General features: G+C 36.2%; 2 protein-coding genes across 3 annotated transcripts in view; both read right to left on the reverse strand.

Annotated features, from left to right (window-relative positions):
- LOC135209902 (vascular endothelial growth factor receptor kdr-like) overlaps positions 1-10956 on the reverse strand; it is a 34771-nt gene extending 23815 nt beyond the window's left edge. The window contains exons 1-12 of the mRNA XM_064242643.1: positions 10769-10956; positions 5921-6019; positions 5508-5647; positions 4539-4598; positions 4262-4361; positions 3871-4010; positions 2602-2725; positions 1784-1932; positions 1136-1304; positions 860-990; positions 278-431; positions 1-15 (exon numbers count right to left, since the gene is read on the reverse strand). The exon at positions 1-15 is cut by the window's left edge and continues 149 nt beyond it. Coding sequence (XP_064098713.1) covers positions 1-15; positions 278-431; positions 860-990; positions 1136-1304; positions 1784-1932; positions 2602-2725; positions 3871-4010; positions 4262-4361; positions 4539-4598; positions 5508-5647; positions 5921-5969 — 1231 coding nt within the window. The 5' untranslated portion in view covers positions 5970-6019; positions 10769-10956. The remainder of the gene's footprint in view (positions 16-277; positions 432-859; positions 991-1135; positions 1305-1783; positions 1933-2601; positions 2726-3870; positions 4011-4261; positions 4362-4538; positions 4599-5507; positions 5648-5920; positions 6020-10768) is intronic.
- The window catches only part of LOC135210110 (vascular endothelial growth factor receptor 2-like), a 131000-nt gene that overhangs the window by 33103 nt on the left and 80820 nt on the right, over positions 1-17077 (reverse strand). The window lies entirely within an intron of this gene.

The raw sequence follows: 17077 nt of genomic DNA on the forward strand, positions 1-17077 counted from the left end.
TGAGTTTCGTTTTGCCTGTTAGGAGAAGCAGTTTAATTTAATGCCCGTCTGCAAATAATAATGTAGGCCTTATTTCTTCAGGAATTTTATTTGCAAATGAGGCCGAGGTATTACCAAGTTTAAATTTGCAACAAATTTCCTGAGTGAAAAGAATCAATTACAGGGCAGATATGCCTTGAACTATAAAGATTTGTTTAACAAAAAATCCCTATTCTCTAAGCTCACAAAAGGAAGCCGCCATGAAACAGAAAAGTTGAAAGTAAGGAACAGAACTTACTTTTGACTTTCAGGTACAAGTGAACTTGAGCGGTTTTGACGCCGAGTGAGTGGCTCCTTGTTGATAAGTTCACCGTGTGCTCGCCGAAGTCAGAAGGTGTCAGAGGGTATTTCTTAAGTTCGGTTGTGCCGTCCTCGTCCTGCGTGACGTCGAACTGTGACCAAAAGGGTCATTGTAGTTTCGAGATTCAGATTTAGTTTTGAATTTCATACTTTAACTGGAGTTGAGTTTACATCCCAAATTTACAAGTGACTTGGGCTGTAAGTTTTTTTTAAATGTTTTCTTCAGAACTTTAAGCATCACTCAATTTCATTGTATTTTCTCTGGCAAAGCTAAGAGTAGTCAACATAATGAATAGAAATTGAATTAGGTTAATATTAACCTACGTATAGTGAATGTCATAATGAGATCAACTGTACAAAGTTGATAACCTTATGGATGATTGCAACAGGTTAAAGGGATTGAAGTGGAGAAGGGGACAGAAAGAAAAGAGGAGATTATGGGGAGAAAATCATAAGAAAGAGTAAGGAGAGGGGAAAATGAAGTAAAGATGAGGTCACTCTCAAGTAGGTGATCACTTACCTTGCTGCTTGTCTCAATTATGGGGAATGGAGGAAAACTTTCAACCTCGAGCTTCCAAACCAGTTGGTCCCATACTCTGAGAGTAATGTTTTGTGTGACAGGGCTGACCTTTAGGAAGGGATCTCCACTCTCTGGAAAATGGAACTTATATTTGTACTCGTATGGGGAAGAAGAAGAAAATGATTAAATCTCTGATCGCATTTCATAAAGACTCTTTGCAAAAACACATCAACGTCATTCTCTTTGTTCGAAATAGTGAAAGAGGAAACAGTTTACCTTTTATACTTATATACATTGCCGTCTGCAAGGGAGGTTGTCCTTCAGTTCTGACGGTGCATTCGTATGTTCCGCTGTCCTCTAGTGCGACGTTTAGGACGAGACGGTAACTGGTATAATACATGTCAGACTGAACACGATAATGTTCAGGTAGTGTCTGAAACGTCCTCTGGAAGAATAATATATATATATATATATATATATATATATATATATATATATATATATATATATATATATATTTATATAATATATATATATATATATATATAATGTGTAAGAGAGAGGAGGTAGCTCGGCATGCGCCAGTTAAATTGAGACTAGAGATGACTATGGAAGTTCAGGTGGAAATGTATAAAGGGACTGTTGAGCCAACTTCCCCTCTTGGAAGTGAGTTGTGAATTGTGAATACTGAGCATGGATGAAAAAAGAGATTGAAGCTTGTGGATACATAATACATACATACGTACAGTTTATATATATATAGATATATATATATATATATGTGTGTGTGTGAGTGTGTGTGTGTGTGTGTGTGTGTGTGTGTGTGTGTGTGTGTGTAAGACCTGGATTCATCGTTGGTGAGATAGACGAAGATTAGGAGACTATATTCTTCGGTGTGAAGCCTCTCTCGCTCTCGATACTCACGTTATCTTTGTTGAACCGAATCCATTTGAAAGCGGGTTCCGACTGGAATTTGTTATTCGGAATTTGACAGAAAAGATGCATGCTGTACCCCACCACTGGAAAAGTATTCTTGATGATGCCCAACTTTGGCGGCTTTAGAGTTCCTTGCACTGAAACATTTGAGATAAAATGAAACTATACAGACTATAGAAAGCGCCAGATGAGCTTTCTGCAGATCTTTATATCCAAATTTTCAGTGTGGGATTGTTACATTCACAGTTTGCATGAATTCATTTATCTGGACAGTTTATGGACTTGCAAATCATTAGAAGCTCCACCTTCCGTCACAGGATTTGAAGCGTCATCGAGGATGCACTCAATGGAAAGCTGGGAATTTAGCTTTTCTTCTTTCCCTCTTCCACGAGTTTCTTTTTTTTACAGCACAAGAAAAATGTGATTTTTTGGGGTCAAGGTTTTAGGATTTTTTCGGGTGTTCCAAGTTAGGTCAGTTAAGGTCTTGTTTAGAAAGCTAGTTACCATTTATTTTCCCCAAAGATAGCAAAGTAGCTTTTGTGTTCTGTTTTTTTAGAATTAACAGAGATCAAAATAAGTAAGGAAACTAAAGGGTTTGCCACTCTTAAGCTTAGCTTGGATTTACACAACACTGGTCTTCTGTGTCTCATATGATATAGAACAATGGAAGAATTAATCCCCGTTTTTTAAATTTTATATAGAAAACTCATTAGGTTATAACTTCTCCATGACTTCAGATTTATTATGACACACACACACACACACACACACACACACACAGGCTAGAGAGAGAGTGAAGGCCTTACCTTCCACTTCAAAAACCTTACTGAAGTTATGAACAGAGCACCGATACTTTCCCGAACTGTCCTCTGTCAGGTTTCGGAGCTCATAGCCCGCCCTCGGATCCTCCAAAGGACCCCGGTGGATCTCCTTCATAGGACGAAAACACTGAGGTTATTGGCTGCTTTTGGAAGGTTTAGTTGAAGGTTCTAAGCTTCAAGACTGAAATTTTAGTGTCAAAGCTACAATATTTGAAGTGAATGGTGAGAACTTGAATGTGGAAGAGCCCAGATTTAATTACCCAATTTAAAGAAACACCTTGACAATGGAGGACAAAAGCCTAGTCACAGGTTAAAATGTAAACGTTTTAATTAAAACTTGAAGTCTTGACATTTAAGGTAAAACTAAGATTTGAATGGTAAAGGCTTCATAGTTAAAGGCTAAAGTGGTAGTGTCTGCAAGATAAAGAGTAAATGGATGAGATGTTAAGTGTTCAAAGTTAATGCTGGTAACTTTCAATCTAGATGTTGGCAGTTAATTAAAGTCAACATCAATTCTAAAAGTAAATGGTCCAGCCTAAAGTTTGCATTATTACTTAAGGACGAAATATAGTGGTTAAAAGGCGAAAGACGAGATTCAATGAAATGCAATGGATAAAATTGCACAAGTTAGTGAATTATGTGGTAGATAAAATGTGATTGTCATAGGTTAAATAAATTCATCAGTTAAAGGCTGTATAATGTATGTTTTGAGTTACGAGTTATGCCCCGCTTATTAAAGATTAAATGTAATATGTCATGGATACTGATTTAATATTAAGGGTCTTGTTTCATAAGTTAAGGAGTGGATGGCGTCCTTGGTTAGATATTGTAGGTTATATGATAGAGGTTGTAATTCATAACTTAAATGTTACTGAGTGTTAACACCACTATTATTCAAATGTTATAATTTATAAATTTCAGGTTGAGGGCTTTAGTTACTAAAATAAAGTTACGTTCTGTTTCAGAATTGAAATACCATAGTTTTCTGCAAGTTAAAATGAATATATCTTTTAACTAAAAGTTTAAAACCTAGAAACTTTTGGATATGGGTGACAAGTAAAAATCTGTAATTCACATTCAAGTGGTTGGATATGGATATGTATTAAATCTAATTTATACAAGAAGTGGAAATGGCTGAAAATGGCTGTGTCAGGTTAGATCTTAATAATTACGTGATTAACCAAAAGTTACAGATAAAACTCATCGAAAAACGTGGGCTGTCTGTTACGAGGTAAAGATTATTTAATGCCTTACCTCTTCACCATGTTCAACAACAACTGTAAGATTGGGCTGGGTGGGTCTACAGTCTAGTACCACTTGGCCACCGACATTCCCTGTGATTCTGGAGTCTTGACACAAATCTGGATCCATTTGGGCAAAGCGTTCTTTATCAGCTGTAGAGAAAAGCAACTCAACTTGGATGAGAATTGTTATTGATGCTGAGGATTTAAATTCTCAAGTGAGAACACATCAGTGAGATTGAGATTTTATACTTGTCAATGTCGAGTAACATTTTATGAAAATGAACTCTTGGAATATGGTAGACATTCGTAAATAAAACAAGTTCGATATCTATGGCAGCTGAATTTTACATCCAAACAATCGACCTTGATAAGTTTGTGTTGAGGGAAGCGCTGTCACTTACAAAAAATGTAGACATAGGTGCTGACTGATGCCCCAGGGTCACTCAGGCTAGTGTTGTTGTAATGGCAGTGGTAATGACCCTGTCTGTTATGGTCATTTAGCTGAAACATAATAAGAGAAATGTCATTAAGCAGTTACCTGAAAATAGATCCATAGTCACTCTGAACTGTACAAAATTTAGTATCATTATATAAAAAACTTGCTGCCCACAATGAGAGATAAGTTTCTTGCCCTCAATGTTGTATATCAAACATATGTGTCTTGGATTCTTCTCATACCGTCAGTTGAGATCGATAGGAGCCATCTGTCTTCGACATCTGGGTCTGCTTTCCCATGTCCTGGAATAAGGAGATAGGATGAGGAATGCATTCATAAACTTTCTTGGGTACTAAGAGAATTAGAACACGTTTGAGTCAGTTCTACAGAAAGAAAGCCATTTGCATAAGCACTTTATAAGTACATTCATATCAACGGTTTGAATATTGTTATGCTCACTGGGGAAAAGTTGTTCAGTTGCCGGTTGTTACGGTGGGGGGGGGGGGGGGGGGCGGTCAGCTTTGTCAGGGAGGGTATAGATAGCGCCTTAGGTATATAGAAGAAAGAAGACTGCCATTTTAATTAGTTACCTTATCTAGGTTGGGTCTGCTGGAAACAAGAAGATAGACGATGGAAAAACAGATGTGAATGGGGAAAAAGGAAGCAGGAGGAGAATTCGGAGGTGTGCAGCGAAAGGAATGCAGCAGTCAGTAACCCTGGCAATCGAAATATTGTGTCACAAAAAATAAATGCGGCAACTGAAGGAATAAAAGCTTTCGGGACATTAACCAACTTTCCTGCAAAGTTCGGTGAAACTGAGACATTGAGTGAATAAATAAATAAAAACTTGGTAAAATACGAAAGTGATTCACAAGTCAACATTGTGGACAGTAGAACAACGCCAGTGATGTTCAGAAGGTTAGTTATTAGAGTCACGATTCGTGTTCCATCCACGTTAGTTGGTAGTAGTTGGTGGTGGCAGGAACATGGCAAACTTCAGCTGTCTGCGATGCCTTGCATCTCTTTAGGTCACTAGCTTCCTCTTCCTCCCAAGCCTTCTTAAACTCATGACCTCTGGGTTATAGGTCATGGAAAGAAAAACTGCTGGTTCAAGTTTCCCAGTTCAACTTGGCTTATATATAGCCCTTTATTCAGTGCAAACGCCACCCATGTGCGCTCCTTGAAGGAGAGAGAGAGAGAGAGAGACTCACATAATGGCAATCCTGGTACTTGTATGTCCAGATGAGAAGTCCGTGTCCCTCGCAAGTCAGTGTTACAGGTCCTCCATTCACAAGAAGTTGTTCCCCATTTAAGATCCTTGGGGGGCTGACATCCTGCTGACTGCGTACCGCTGAAATGAAATGGAGTTTTTAAAGAGTTTGTGATGTCACTCCTCGATGCAGTGAATCTATACTGTTGTAAGTAAAGGTTGTTACTCAGCCACAGTTTAAAGCAAAAGTTATACAAGGCGCATTCTAGCGGCCTAAATTAAAAAAAAAATGCTACCAAGAGGTATCTAGATGAACGACTTACTACAAAGGTCCTTTATGGGTTGTACCGATCAGTGTTGATCTGATCCCTTTTCATGAATTAACAGGTGAGGAATGAGGAATCTCAGTCTTACCTGTAAAGCTTAACCAGAAAAGCAGAATGTAGACTTTTATTTCACGCATTCTGAAGATAGAATCCTTTCTCCACCCATGTAAATGTTTTGATAGCAAACCTGTAAAGGAAAGCAAGAAATATGTAGATGTGTAATTTAGTCCTTTGAACATTTTGAAATTGCCCTCAATTTGAAAACGAGTATAGCTAGTGCTACACGTTACTTGGGTGTTCATTTCGATTGTATCACAAGTTTTGAATATCAAGATAGGTTTATTTTTTTGCATCGGTTCAAAATTATTTCTTTTCTTCTACTCAACATATCTCATCAAGGCTTGTATAGAAATTGTCTGAAACATGAGAGTATATAGAATAGACCAACTGTTCTTTTCTACAGTTAGTCTACACTTTTTTACACACGTATCAATTTATCCAGTTACATATGTATCCCGCTCCGTATACAAATTCTTAGAAGATGTGAAAGTTGAGAGGAAACGTGACTGAGAGTAGTGTCATGATGTGCGTCAGGTAAATGAAGACTATTAAAGATTAGTTCGAAGTCGGGACTACCAATGAAGAAAGGCTGTGGGAATAACAGAAGCAATAAGCAATAATAATTTTTCTCCATCTCCATCACTGCTATGGAGTGACTGAAGCTGAAAGCTAGCTGTATGGTTGCCTGAGATATACGTAGATGAGGTGACACAGCTTCCATCAATTAGTGTTCGTTTTTCTTATTTTTCTTGAGAAAGAAGCGCAAGGGTCCACAGATTAGGCCTAATTGCACTGCCTACCATTACAGCTGCAAAGCATCCTGACGGTTTACTATCGAATTAGTTGTGTTGAATTAGAAACAGGTCACTCTTTGGAAGGCTCTAGTCTAAGGGTCATTTAGACGTGAAAAACAGCACACTGGGACGTTTTGACTCCATAGCCATAGCCAGGGTTCGGAATAATCTACTACATTGGCAGAGTTGTTTTGAAGGACTTACTTTTTTGAGGAATGAGCTGCACGATGGAAGGGGTGGGATCCTAAGGCATTTATCTCTACATTACTATAATTGGTATTCGGGTAATGGTCTGCGTCTCGAGAGGTTGGCCAAAGTCGGGGAAATGGGCAACGATGTCCCAAGGTTAATTCTTAACATTTTATTCTTTTTTACAAAAAATAAGCATTTCTCTCTCTCTCTCTCTCTCTCTCTCTCTCTCTCTCTGACTTGTAGGAGTACTCCAAAAGGCATTTCAAGGCAATGATTACTACTTCATGAGTTGAAGTGATCGCTGGACCATCCTCTTTTCATCTGGAATAAAGTGATGGTGACGGGTACTGTCACTATTCGAGAGCAAAAGCTGTCCAAACTGTACTTCAGACAAATTAGAGTTCAGTTACTGTAGCACAGCCTTATCGGAACTGAGGCATTTTTAATGTTTATTAGGGAGGACGTCAACGGTAACTACCCCTCGACATTTGACCACTGACCACCCACACCATATCCCCCCACAGTCAAATCCTGCCACTTCACTTTTGCGTGAATGTTCCCCCGAGAACGTAAGCAATGCTCCTTTCTCCTAAGAGGTCCACTTCCACTCCATATTATTTGTGTTGTACATAATAATATATAAATATACAAAACATGCGCGGGATCAGTCTTACGCTCGTATGACTCAAAAACTATAATAATAACCGTGTAATTTCTCTCTTCATTGACACTATCATCATCAGTATCATAGTTACGGACGTCCCCGCAATTATTTCGGCATAATTTGAATATTTCACCGTTCTTGAACCCACAGGGGGGTTAGTATCGTCTGTGCACCTCCTGAGGTGCACTGTAGGCATTATTTGAGGTTCTTTGTAGCGTCCCTTCGGCCCTTAGCTGCATCCCCTTTCCCTCCTTTTACTGTACTTCCATTCATATTCCCTTCTTCCATCTTGCTATAAACAATCCTAACAATTTGTTCTTCGTGAACTTCTTTGAGGTTTTCCTCCTGTTACGCCTTTCAAACTTTTGTCCTGTCAATTTCCGTTTCAGCGCTGAATTGACCTCGTAGATGCCAGCGGTGGGCATTTGGCCAAAATTCTTTATTCTATTTTTTATTGTTCTTGAAAAATTTACACTAACTCCTTATAAATTTCTTTAATAAGTTCATTAGGGAATACTCTTGGGTGATGATCACAGTAGGTGTTATGCAGCATATTAGGTCAATACTACTGCATTGTAGTTTAAAAGAAATAACAAGTGCACGGTCGTCAGAAATCGGGGTGAGAGGTGTAAATAACATAAAACCTATATATATAATATATATATATATATATATATATATATATATAATATATATATATATATATATATATATTGATTTATATATATATGTGTGTGTGTGTATACACAAATATATATTTGTCCGTTTAGATAGATGAGGGAAGGGAGATCCTTTAAAGGAAATGGCTCGTAAGACGAAAAATGTAAATGTCGACATGTTTCCTGTGTAGATACAAGTCTTTAAGGACGCGCCAGAAGAACATGAATTGCTTTTAAAACAATGAAGAAATGATTCGCATCAATTTCATGTCTATGCTCAATATATTTTAGACGCAATAACCAGAGACTAACAAACGCAGAGAGCATAAAAAACATAGACCAATATATATATTGTGTGTGTGTATTGAATCAGTCCTGAGTTTTTAGATCAAGTCAAAAACATCAGAAAAAAGGGAACGGATTTGTGCTATCCATCCATTATCATGGGTATTTGTTCAATTAAAGCTATTAATAGCTTCTATGAAAATTAAGAAAAAAGAAATGCCCTGAAACACCTTTTGTTTGCCACATTTTATCGGATTTGAAGTTGTGAAAACTTTATAAATTGTCTAATACAAATGTATCTTTCCCATATAAAATGCTTCTAAAATAGCCCCTGAAAAATAGCAGTATTCGGTAAAAAAATTCCATTTAAGGATTGTGATTTATTTTACTCAGGTCAGACCAGTAAAGAATTGAACACCACATTAAATATTAAGTATTTAGTAAGAACAGGTCAGACAAATAATGCTTTTTTTTTTTACTACATTTTAGTGACGAAACGATTTTAAGGAACTTTTTAGAATCTGTTTTGATTCAGTTAACCCGGTTGAATGATTTTTAATATAATTCAAGGATTGTTTTCTTTTGACTCGGTAATAAAACATATATTCCAGAAGGAATTGATATATAGAATAAAGAGGATTGCCAATAATTAGATTTAGGATTTTAATCTGTTGACCGTTCTGTGACCTCCCAACCTTTTTGTATTCCCTTATGACTTGTACCCAACATTTATATAGGCCATTACTTCTCTATATCTTCAGTCGCTGTGACCATATCTTGTATTAAGACGAAAGCACTTAGCATGTCTGGTGGTGTGTGTGTGTGTCTCTCTCTCTCTCTCTCTCTCTCTCTCTCTCTCTATATATATATATATATATATATATATATATATAGTATATATATATATATATATATTACACATACACATTTTTGTGCATGTTTGTACGTGCTTATTCATTTGTACTCATGAAAAACGCGTGAGCACACACATGCATTTTACTACACACATTTATCAATGTAACTAAACATACAAACCTGTGTGTATGTATGTAAATTTGTGATCTATAGAAATCTGAACAGCTTGACCGAGCTGGGCAAAATTTTCGACGCAGCCCTCATTTGACCCAAGGAAGGTTTTCGCGTACGTTTCAAACCCGTAACCCCGCATTCTGTTGTTACCTTATTTACTGCAGGTTCCAGCAAAGATCCAGCCATGGGTTAACATTTTGGAATGGTGTGATAGGTAGGCCAACTTGTAAAGCATGTGTACACTCTTTTGACGTGTAAAGTATGTGTACCATCCCTGAAAATGCTCTTCTTTCCTGTGATTAATAATTCTGCCTAAAATTCATTACTTTAAATAACCATGTTAACCAAAACCACGCCATGTGTTACTTCCTTTCTAAGGTAATATATGTTCGATTGTAATTCAGTTTTCCCCGGCAACACCGTGTTGGTATGCCCTTAGGTGATGCTTGGAGACCCACGATGGCTCAGCGGCGTCCCCAGGCATCACCTAACAGCATATCTCTTACTATATATTTCACTGATGAAAGTCTTGTCATTCACCTCTTTATAAAGGTGGAAGTAAGTCCACCGGAATACAGTCCTTATTTTAAAACAGTGTATTGATATGATATATATATATATATATATTATATATATATATATATATATATATATATATATATATAGGCAAATCTCCTACTATACATATATTTCACTAATGAAACTCCTTCTGTCATTCTCTGTTTGATAAGGGTGAAAGTAAGTCCACCGAAATATAGTCCTTAGTTTTAAAAGTGTTTTAAAGGGCCTTTTATACACACACACACACACACACACACACATATATATATATATATATATATATATATATATATATATATATAGATATATATATATCTATATATATACATATAATAGATATATATATATATATATATATATATATATATATATATATATATATATATATATATAGATATATATATATATATCTATATATATATATATATATATATATATATATATATATATAATATATATATATATATATATATATATATATATATATATATATATATATATAAAATTCACGGTTGAAATGATAGAGGAAAAAGATATAATAACAGAAGCATAAATGATTAAACTGGAATATCTGTGAACATGAGGTCTAATCTTTTACCAGAATTATGCGTGGGTTCCCGCATGTAAAATACGAAATACGAAAGTACATTTTTTTTATTAAAAAAAATGCTCTCCTAGAATTATCTATTTACCGCTATCCTGGCGCCCTTCCCTCTTGACTTCCTCGATTCACAGTCCCGTGAATTTTGCACAAAATTTATGAACTCACTTTAGCACCAGCTGCTTGTCTAACTGGCCACAAACTGCATCTACGGATGCTACTGAACGGACACCTCTGATGAGTGTCTGGTGACGGATAATGACTTACGCACTTCTTGCTGTTGAGGAGTAAGTCTGCTGTGTGTTGCTCCTTGGGCAGCCTGTACTAGGTTTTCCTTCTATTTGTTATTTGGAGCGTTTGTGGATGTGTAAGACGTTTTGATTTTGTTTAGATTTCCCTGCATTATAATGCAACTGACATATTTCAGGGATTTCAAGTTAACTAGCTGTAAGCAATATGTAATATAAATTAGCGATGGGTTCTTTGGTTCTTTATGAAAATGTGAGCTTTGATATATTGTCTTCAAAGTTTGTTGGTTAATTATAGCGTAAAATATATTTGTTATTATTATTATTATTATTATTATTATTATTATTATTATTATTATTATTATTATTATTATTATTATTATTATTATTATTATCATTATTATCTGAAACGTTTTCAGCAGTTGAAGCTTTTAAAACCCCTTCAAGTTATTTCCACAGTAAGATGACCCTTGTCTTAAGTCATTCCTCAGATGTAATGAAATTTTGCCTAATTTACAGGAAGGCAGAGAGTTTGTCTTCTGTTGACTAATTTCCTAGAGGTAGGCGAACAGATTAAATAAGAGAAAAATCAACTTCAATGACTAAATCGTGTTGGCCACCTGAAAATGGTAAAAATAACCAGTTTATTCCCAGCCATCGTGTTAGGTTTCGCTGCAGTGTCATCACCCTTTATGTATATTTTGATTCCGAGGACCCAAGCAGGAAATTATGACCGGGTAGTCTTTCGCCTGTGGTGGGTCACAGCCACAGTGTTGAATTCTCTCAAAAATTTCTGAGACCAAGGCTGAGTTCGAGTCCATACAACCCAAGTCCTTGGCTGTTTTGAGTCCAGACTGTTCAGTTCAAAGTCGAACTAGATCTAAGATCTTTGCATTCCAAGCCAATGTTTTAGATTTCGATTACAAGGAATCACGCAGTCAGTCGCTCTTCGAGGTCATTAATGCAAAGAAATTGAATCCCTTTAATTCAATTAATGAAGTAAAATGCACGCCATTCCTCTAAAGAATCTTCAGCTAACGTCGTAATATTTTAAAGTAATCCTTTTCTTGCGCAGTTGAAGTTACGAAGACCGGAAGTTTTTATCATAGCTGTTATTCTAAAAGGATATACGTTATCAACAAGTGATGCAGCCTTCGGAGAGAAAGCGTGTGTATATCTACTTAAGTATACTTACATTTTCGAGTACGTACTGTATACATAATACATATTTTTACTGTGGAAGCACACAGATAAATTGTGGTATAGCACATCCTGTTGCTCTATCTATCTTTTGGTTGTCAACAGCTGATTTGTAAGTGTATCGTTTCCTCACAATTTACTTAATTTATTCTCGTAACTTATTTTTTAACTTATGAACTTTCTAAAAACATTATATTCTTATTTTCCTAACTTACTTTCTTACTTTTTCTGAAAACATAAGACTGTGAAGGAGAGGAGGTATACGTGTCCCATTTCTTGTCCCGTGACTAAATTTCAGGACCATTTCTCTCTCTCTCTCTCTCTCTCTCTCTCTCTCTCTCTCTCTCTCTCTCTCTCTCTCTCTCTCTCTCTCTCTCTCTCTCTCTCTCTCTCTCTCTCTCTCTCTCTCTCTAGTTCACAAACAGTTAAAAATCCAGTAGTCCACATTACCTGTTGCAGCTTCCCAATATGATTCAGGATTCTTCAAATCCAATTGACTAATATAGCAGGATCCACGAAGACGCATAGTAAACCTTAGCAGTTGTGAAACCAGAGAAATCCCAATAACCAAATTAGTCATTGTATAAAAGCACTGAGGATCATCGTTCCTCTGCAGCAAGCAATTTCCAGCTGAGGCCAATGACCCTTCCTCATTATATTAGGTAGAATACAAACGGAACAATATTAAGCTTCATAATGAGGCTTAATAGTATTCAGATCTAACCTTGTCTTGATTAGGTTTGAAGTCACGGCTTGGGTATTGAAGTCAGCTTCTCTTCCATCGTACCACAAATTAGGGAGAGCGAATCACGAAAGAAGTCCACAAATAAAAGGACAAAAACGATGGCACTCTTGAGAAGACGACGTTAGATAGTATTGTTTCGAAACGAGCGGAAACAAACCGAGGATGATTCAATCAAAGAGCAGCATCCCTGGAACATTCCAAGGAGACGACAAATAGAGACCTTCAGGTTATGTTCTGGCATTAGCTCACTATCTGAATGAAAGTTTTTCTGCGAGTTTTATATAGAATGTTTTCAGTATAAAGCATTTATTTTTAGAATGATTAGATTCTATCTTATTTCTATGTCGTATTCTAGATAACCAGTCATGCAGAATACGAGAAAGAAATATGGAAATAATATTTGACACTATGTAATTAATTTTACTGCACCTGTCCAGTTACGGATTGATGTAATGGATAACCTCCACCATAATATTGCAGGAATCTTTTGCTAAAGACCTGTCATATAAATAGTTTGGGGATGGCATTTGATAGAACAGCATTAATATTTAGTGTGGGATTCACATTTCGTCTCTAGTAATCAACTTCGTATAGATTATCCGTATAGACCAGTTATTTAAAAGCAGAGAGAGAGAGAGAGAGAGAGAGAGAGAGAGAGAGAGAGAGAGAGAGAGAGAGAGAGAGAGTCTCACAAGTGGCAGAACATAGAACTGAATTTATTGTCTAAGATTCCTTCTTTTTCTCATTACCCGGACCAATCTATTGATAAAGTCATTTAAATATTTTCGGTATCTGTTGACGTCTTTACTCTCTTGTAAATTATTATTTCAGGCTTATGTTTTACTCCTTAGGGTTATGGAAGGTGTGATATTCCGTACGGAAGCTGTATTCGACTAAAATATGATTCTTTTTATTTTTGTCGTCTAGTAGCCGGCTGAAAAAATTTGTTCCTGAAGGAAGTACAAGGTTCAGAGTCTTTTGTGCGTTACTAAACCAGCATCTCGTTCAGTAAAAGACGTTGTAGCCCATTTCAGTTTGACACACGTGAATAAGGCAGGTATTGAATAGCGATCCGAAATAGACTGGCCCAGACTGGCTACCCATGGTTTTCACTGGGCCATCCTTAGTGTGTGTATGTGTGTGTGTGTGTGTGTGTGTGTGTGTGTATAATGTAAATACCTCTGATCATAACTTCCAGTACGTTCTCTATGAAATTCAAGTTGAATTAATCACTGCAGTTGCCATAGAGCTAATTGGGGCGAAACCACGTCAGCATATTATCAGAAAGACAACTTTTGGTCTTATGATTCGCGTGTAATTACGGTGTCGACCCTGAATCATAAAATGCTCATTAGATGGCGTCAGAGGATGATTCACAGGAATACTATTAAGTGGATTGACTTATTTGAAAATACCAAAGACACAAAAGTCTCCAGTGGAAATCATTGTACCAATTTCATCGCGTATATATCAGAAAACTAATACACCAAGTGAGCTTGTTTATGGAAGCCATTAAGTGTCAGGGAAAAAAAAAACTATATTTATTCTGATGACTTGACTCAGCTCCAAAAGGCCATTTGAGCATACGATCGAAATGTCAAACCTGTGAAACGAATTGTGAAAATATATATTTCGTATAACTCCCGATTTTTATATTTGATCATATACGTAGTTATAAATGTCAGATGATGTGTGTGGGTGTTCCTTACGCTTATACAAAATTTATAGGAGCCAAACCTGTGACCTTTAACAAAGGGTATCCATACCCCTGGGAGGTATGAGAACCACATGCTGGGGGTATGGGACTTGATCTCTGGATATTTGTAAATATCTGATTATAATGTGTCAATGTATACATGGGTACATTCGTTAAATAACAGCTATGTCAAACAATAAATACTTTTATATTTTCTTGTATGTTCTATTCCTAGCTACTCAGACCTAAACTATGTAGTAAACTAAGTATCTTAAGTTACACTTCAACAAATATTCTATTCCTAGCTATTGATACCTAAACTATGTATCAAACTAAGTATTTTAGGTTACATTCTCAATAAATATTTTCTTCCTTGCTATTCAGTACTCAAGTATGTATTTAACTAAGAATTTTAAGTTCCATTCTCAACAAATATTTTATTCCTAGCTATTCATATCTATAATATGTATTAAACAAAGTATTTTAAGTTACATTCTCAATAAATTCAGAACTCAACCATGTATTAAACTAAGTATTTTAAGTTGTATTCTCAACAAATATTCTATTCCTAGCTATTCAGACCTAAACTATGTATCAAACTAAGTATTTTAGGTTACATTCTCAAAAAATATTGTATTCCTGGCTATTCATACCTACAGTATGAATTAAACTAAGTATTTTAAGTTGCATTGTCAATAAATATTTTATTCCTGGCTATTCATACCTAAAGTATGTATTAAACTAAGTATTTAAGTTACATTCTCAACAAATAGGACTTAAGTGGACTTGAGCAAAGGGGGTATGGAACCATATTGGGCAATTCACTGGGGATCTGGAGTCATCAGAAGGTTAAGTACCCCTGCCCTATAGAATCACGCAAGGGTATTGTTATACGGGAGCAGCTCTGGAATAATCTAATTACTGATAATTATAAGGCCGAAGAGAAAATGTAGACAAGAAGCGGGAGAGGAGCTGTTTGTGTTTAAGGAATAAAAAATTATTATTATTATTATTATTATTATTATTATTATTATTATTATTATTATTATTATTATTATTATTATTATTATTATTATTGTGTTCATTCGAAAGAAGAAACAGGAAACAGAAGATAATAGGAAATACGGGAAGAAGAGATCGGCTATGAGAAAATAAGATGAATCAACAAATAAATAAGTAGATGAAAAAGGTAAATCAATTATTAAACGTGTAAGGTTACAACGAGCATTTTAATTTCGAGAGAGAGAGAGAGAGAGAGAGAGAGAGAGAGAGAGAGAGAGAGAGAGAGAGAGAGAGAGAGAGAGAGAGAGAGAGAGAGAGACTAGTCCATCCGAGGGGACACCATTTAATGAAAAATAAAAACACAATACATAAAGTATTTTCTCAAGCATGGTCTCTTTTTTTTTTTTTTTTTTTTTTTTTTTTTTTTTTTTTTTTCTTGACAGGAGGATCAGTATTCAAATATCATTCTCTGGAAGTCATGTCGTTTGTGCTTTTAAATATTTACCACGGGATGAATGATATTTGGTCATAACAAGAGAGGGTGTTTTTGTCTTTTTCTTTGAAATGTCATATTGGCATATAGAATGGAGCTCCGAATCTTTTGCTGTCAATCATGCAATGGTGTTAAGTCCTTCTCTTTGGAAAAAGGAAGACTTATGGAGTAGAACTTAAATAAAAAGGACTAACTCATAATTTCCCTAGTTTTTCTTTATTTGTTGTAAGATCTGATTCGTCTAAATTGTATTTTGAAGCAAGAGGGTAACCACTTAAGAAACATCTATGAACATGAAAAAAAAAAAAAACATCATTGCATCAGAGGGCAAATCACTTGGTCTAACCCATCCTCGTTAAACCAACATGACAAGAAAATGAGCATTGGAAACCCAATCGGGAGAGAAACATACCATCATCTACCTACTCTTTAAAGAGGGCAAGAAGAATGCACTTCAAGTTACCACTCACTAAGCTCGTCACTCCGGCAGGAGCCTGCTCTTAAGCCCTCCGAAGCATTAATCCGATAAGCACTGGAGTGAGAGAGCTTCCAAGTCATTACATAATCCTTGGCGTTCCCCCGAAATATAAAGGGACGGGTGTGGTCTTGGGTTAGGTGAAGGTGTGTTGTTAGGTTAGGTGCGGGTGTAAAGCAGGTAAAGGCAGAAGATTGCTTATGTAGGGAATATATTAGCTAGGAAAATCTACTAGTAGAGTTATGGCAGATGAAGGAGAGGTAGAAACGGAACGCAAACCAGGATGTCTGAAATGTGACACTCGTAAAACACAGAATAGGAATCGAGCGAGACACAACAAAAATCGATGATGCAAGCAATCTCGGACCTGAACAACGATAACCAGTAGGTGGTAACAATTGCTCACAGCAAACACCCTGTTTCGTTAAAGGGCGTCACCGGAAGTAGTTGGGGGACAAGATTATCTAATTACGAAGAATCAAGGTGTTCTCCAGCAGATAAGAAGGTGGAGTCAGAATTCAAGAATAGGTCCAGAACTTAG

The sequence above is a fragment of the Macrobrachium nipponense genome, chromosome 39, assembly GCF_015104395.2.
Source record: "Macrobrachium nipponense isolate FS-2020 chromosome 39, ASM1510439v2, whole genome shotgun sequence".
Lineage (NCBI taxonomy): Eukaryota > Metazoa > Arthropoda > Malacostraca > Decapoda > Palaemonidae > Macrobrachium > Macrobrachium nipponense.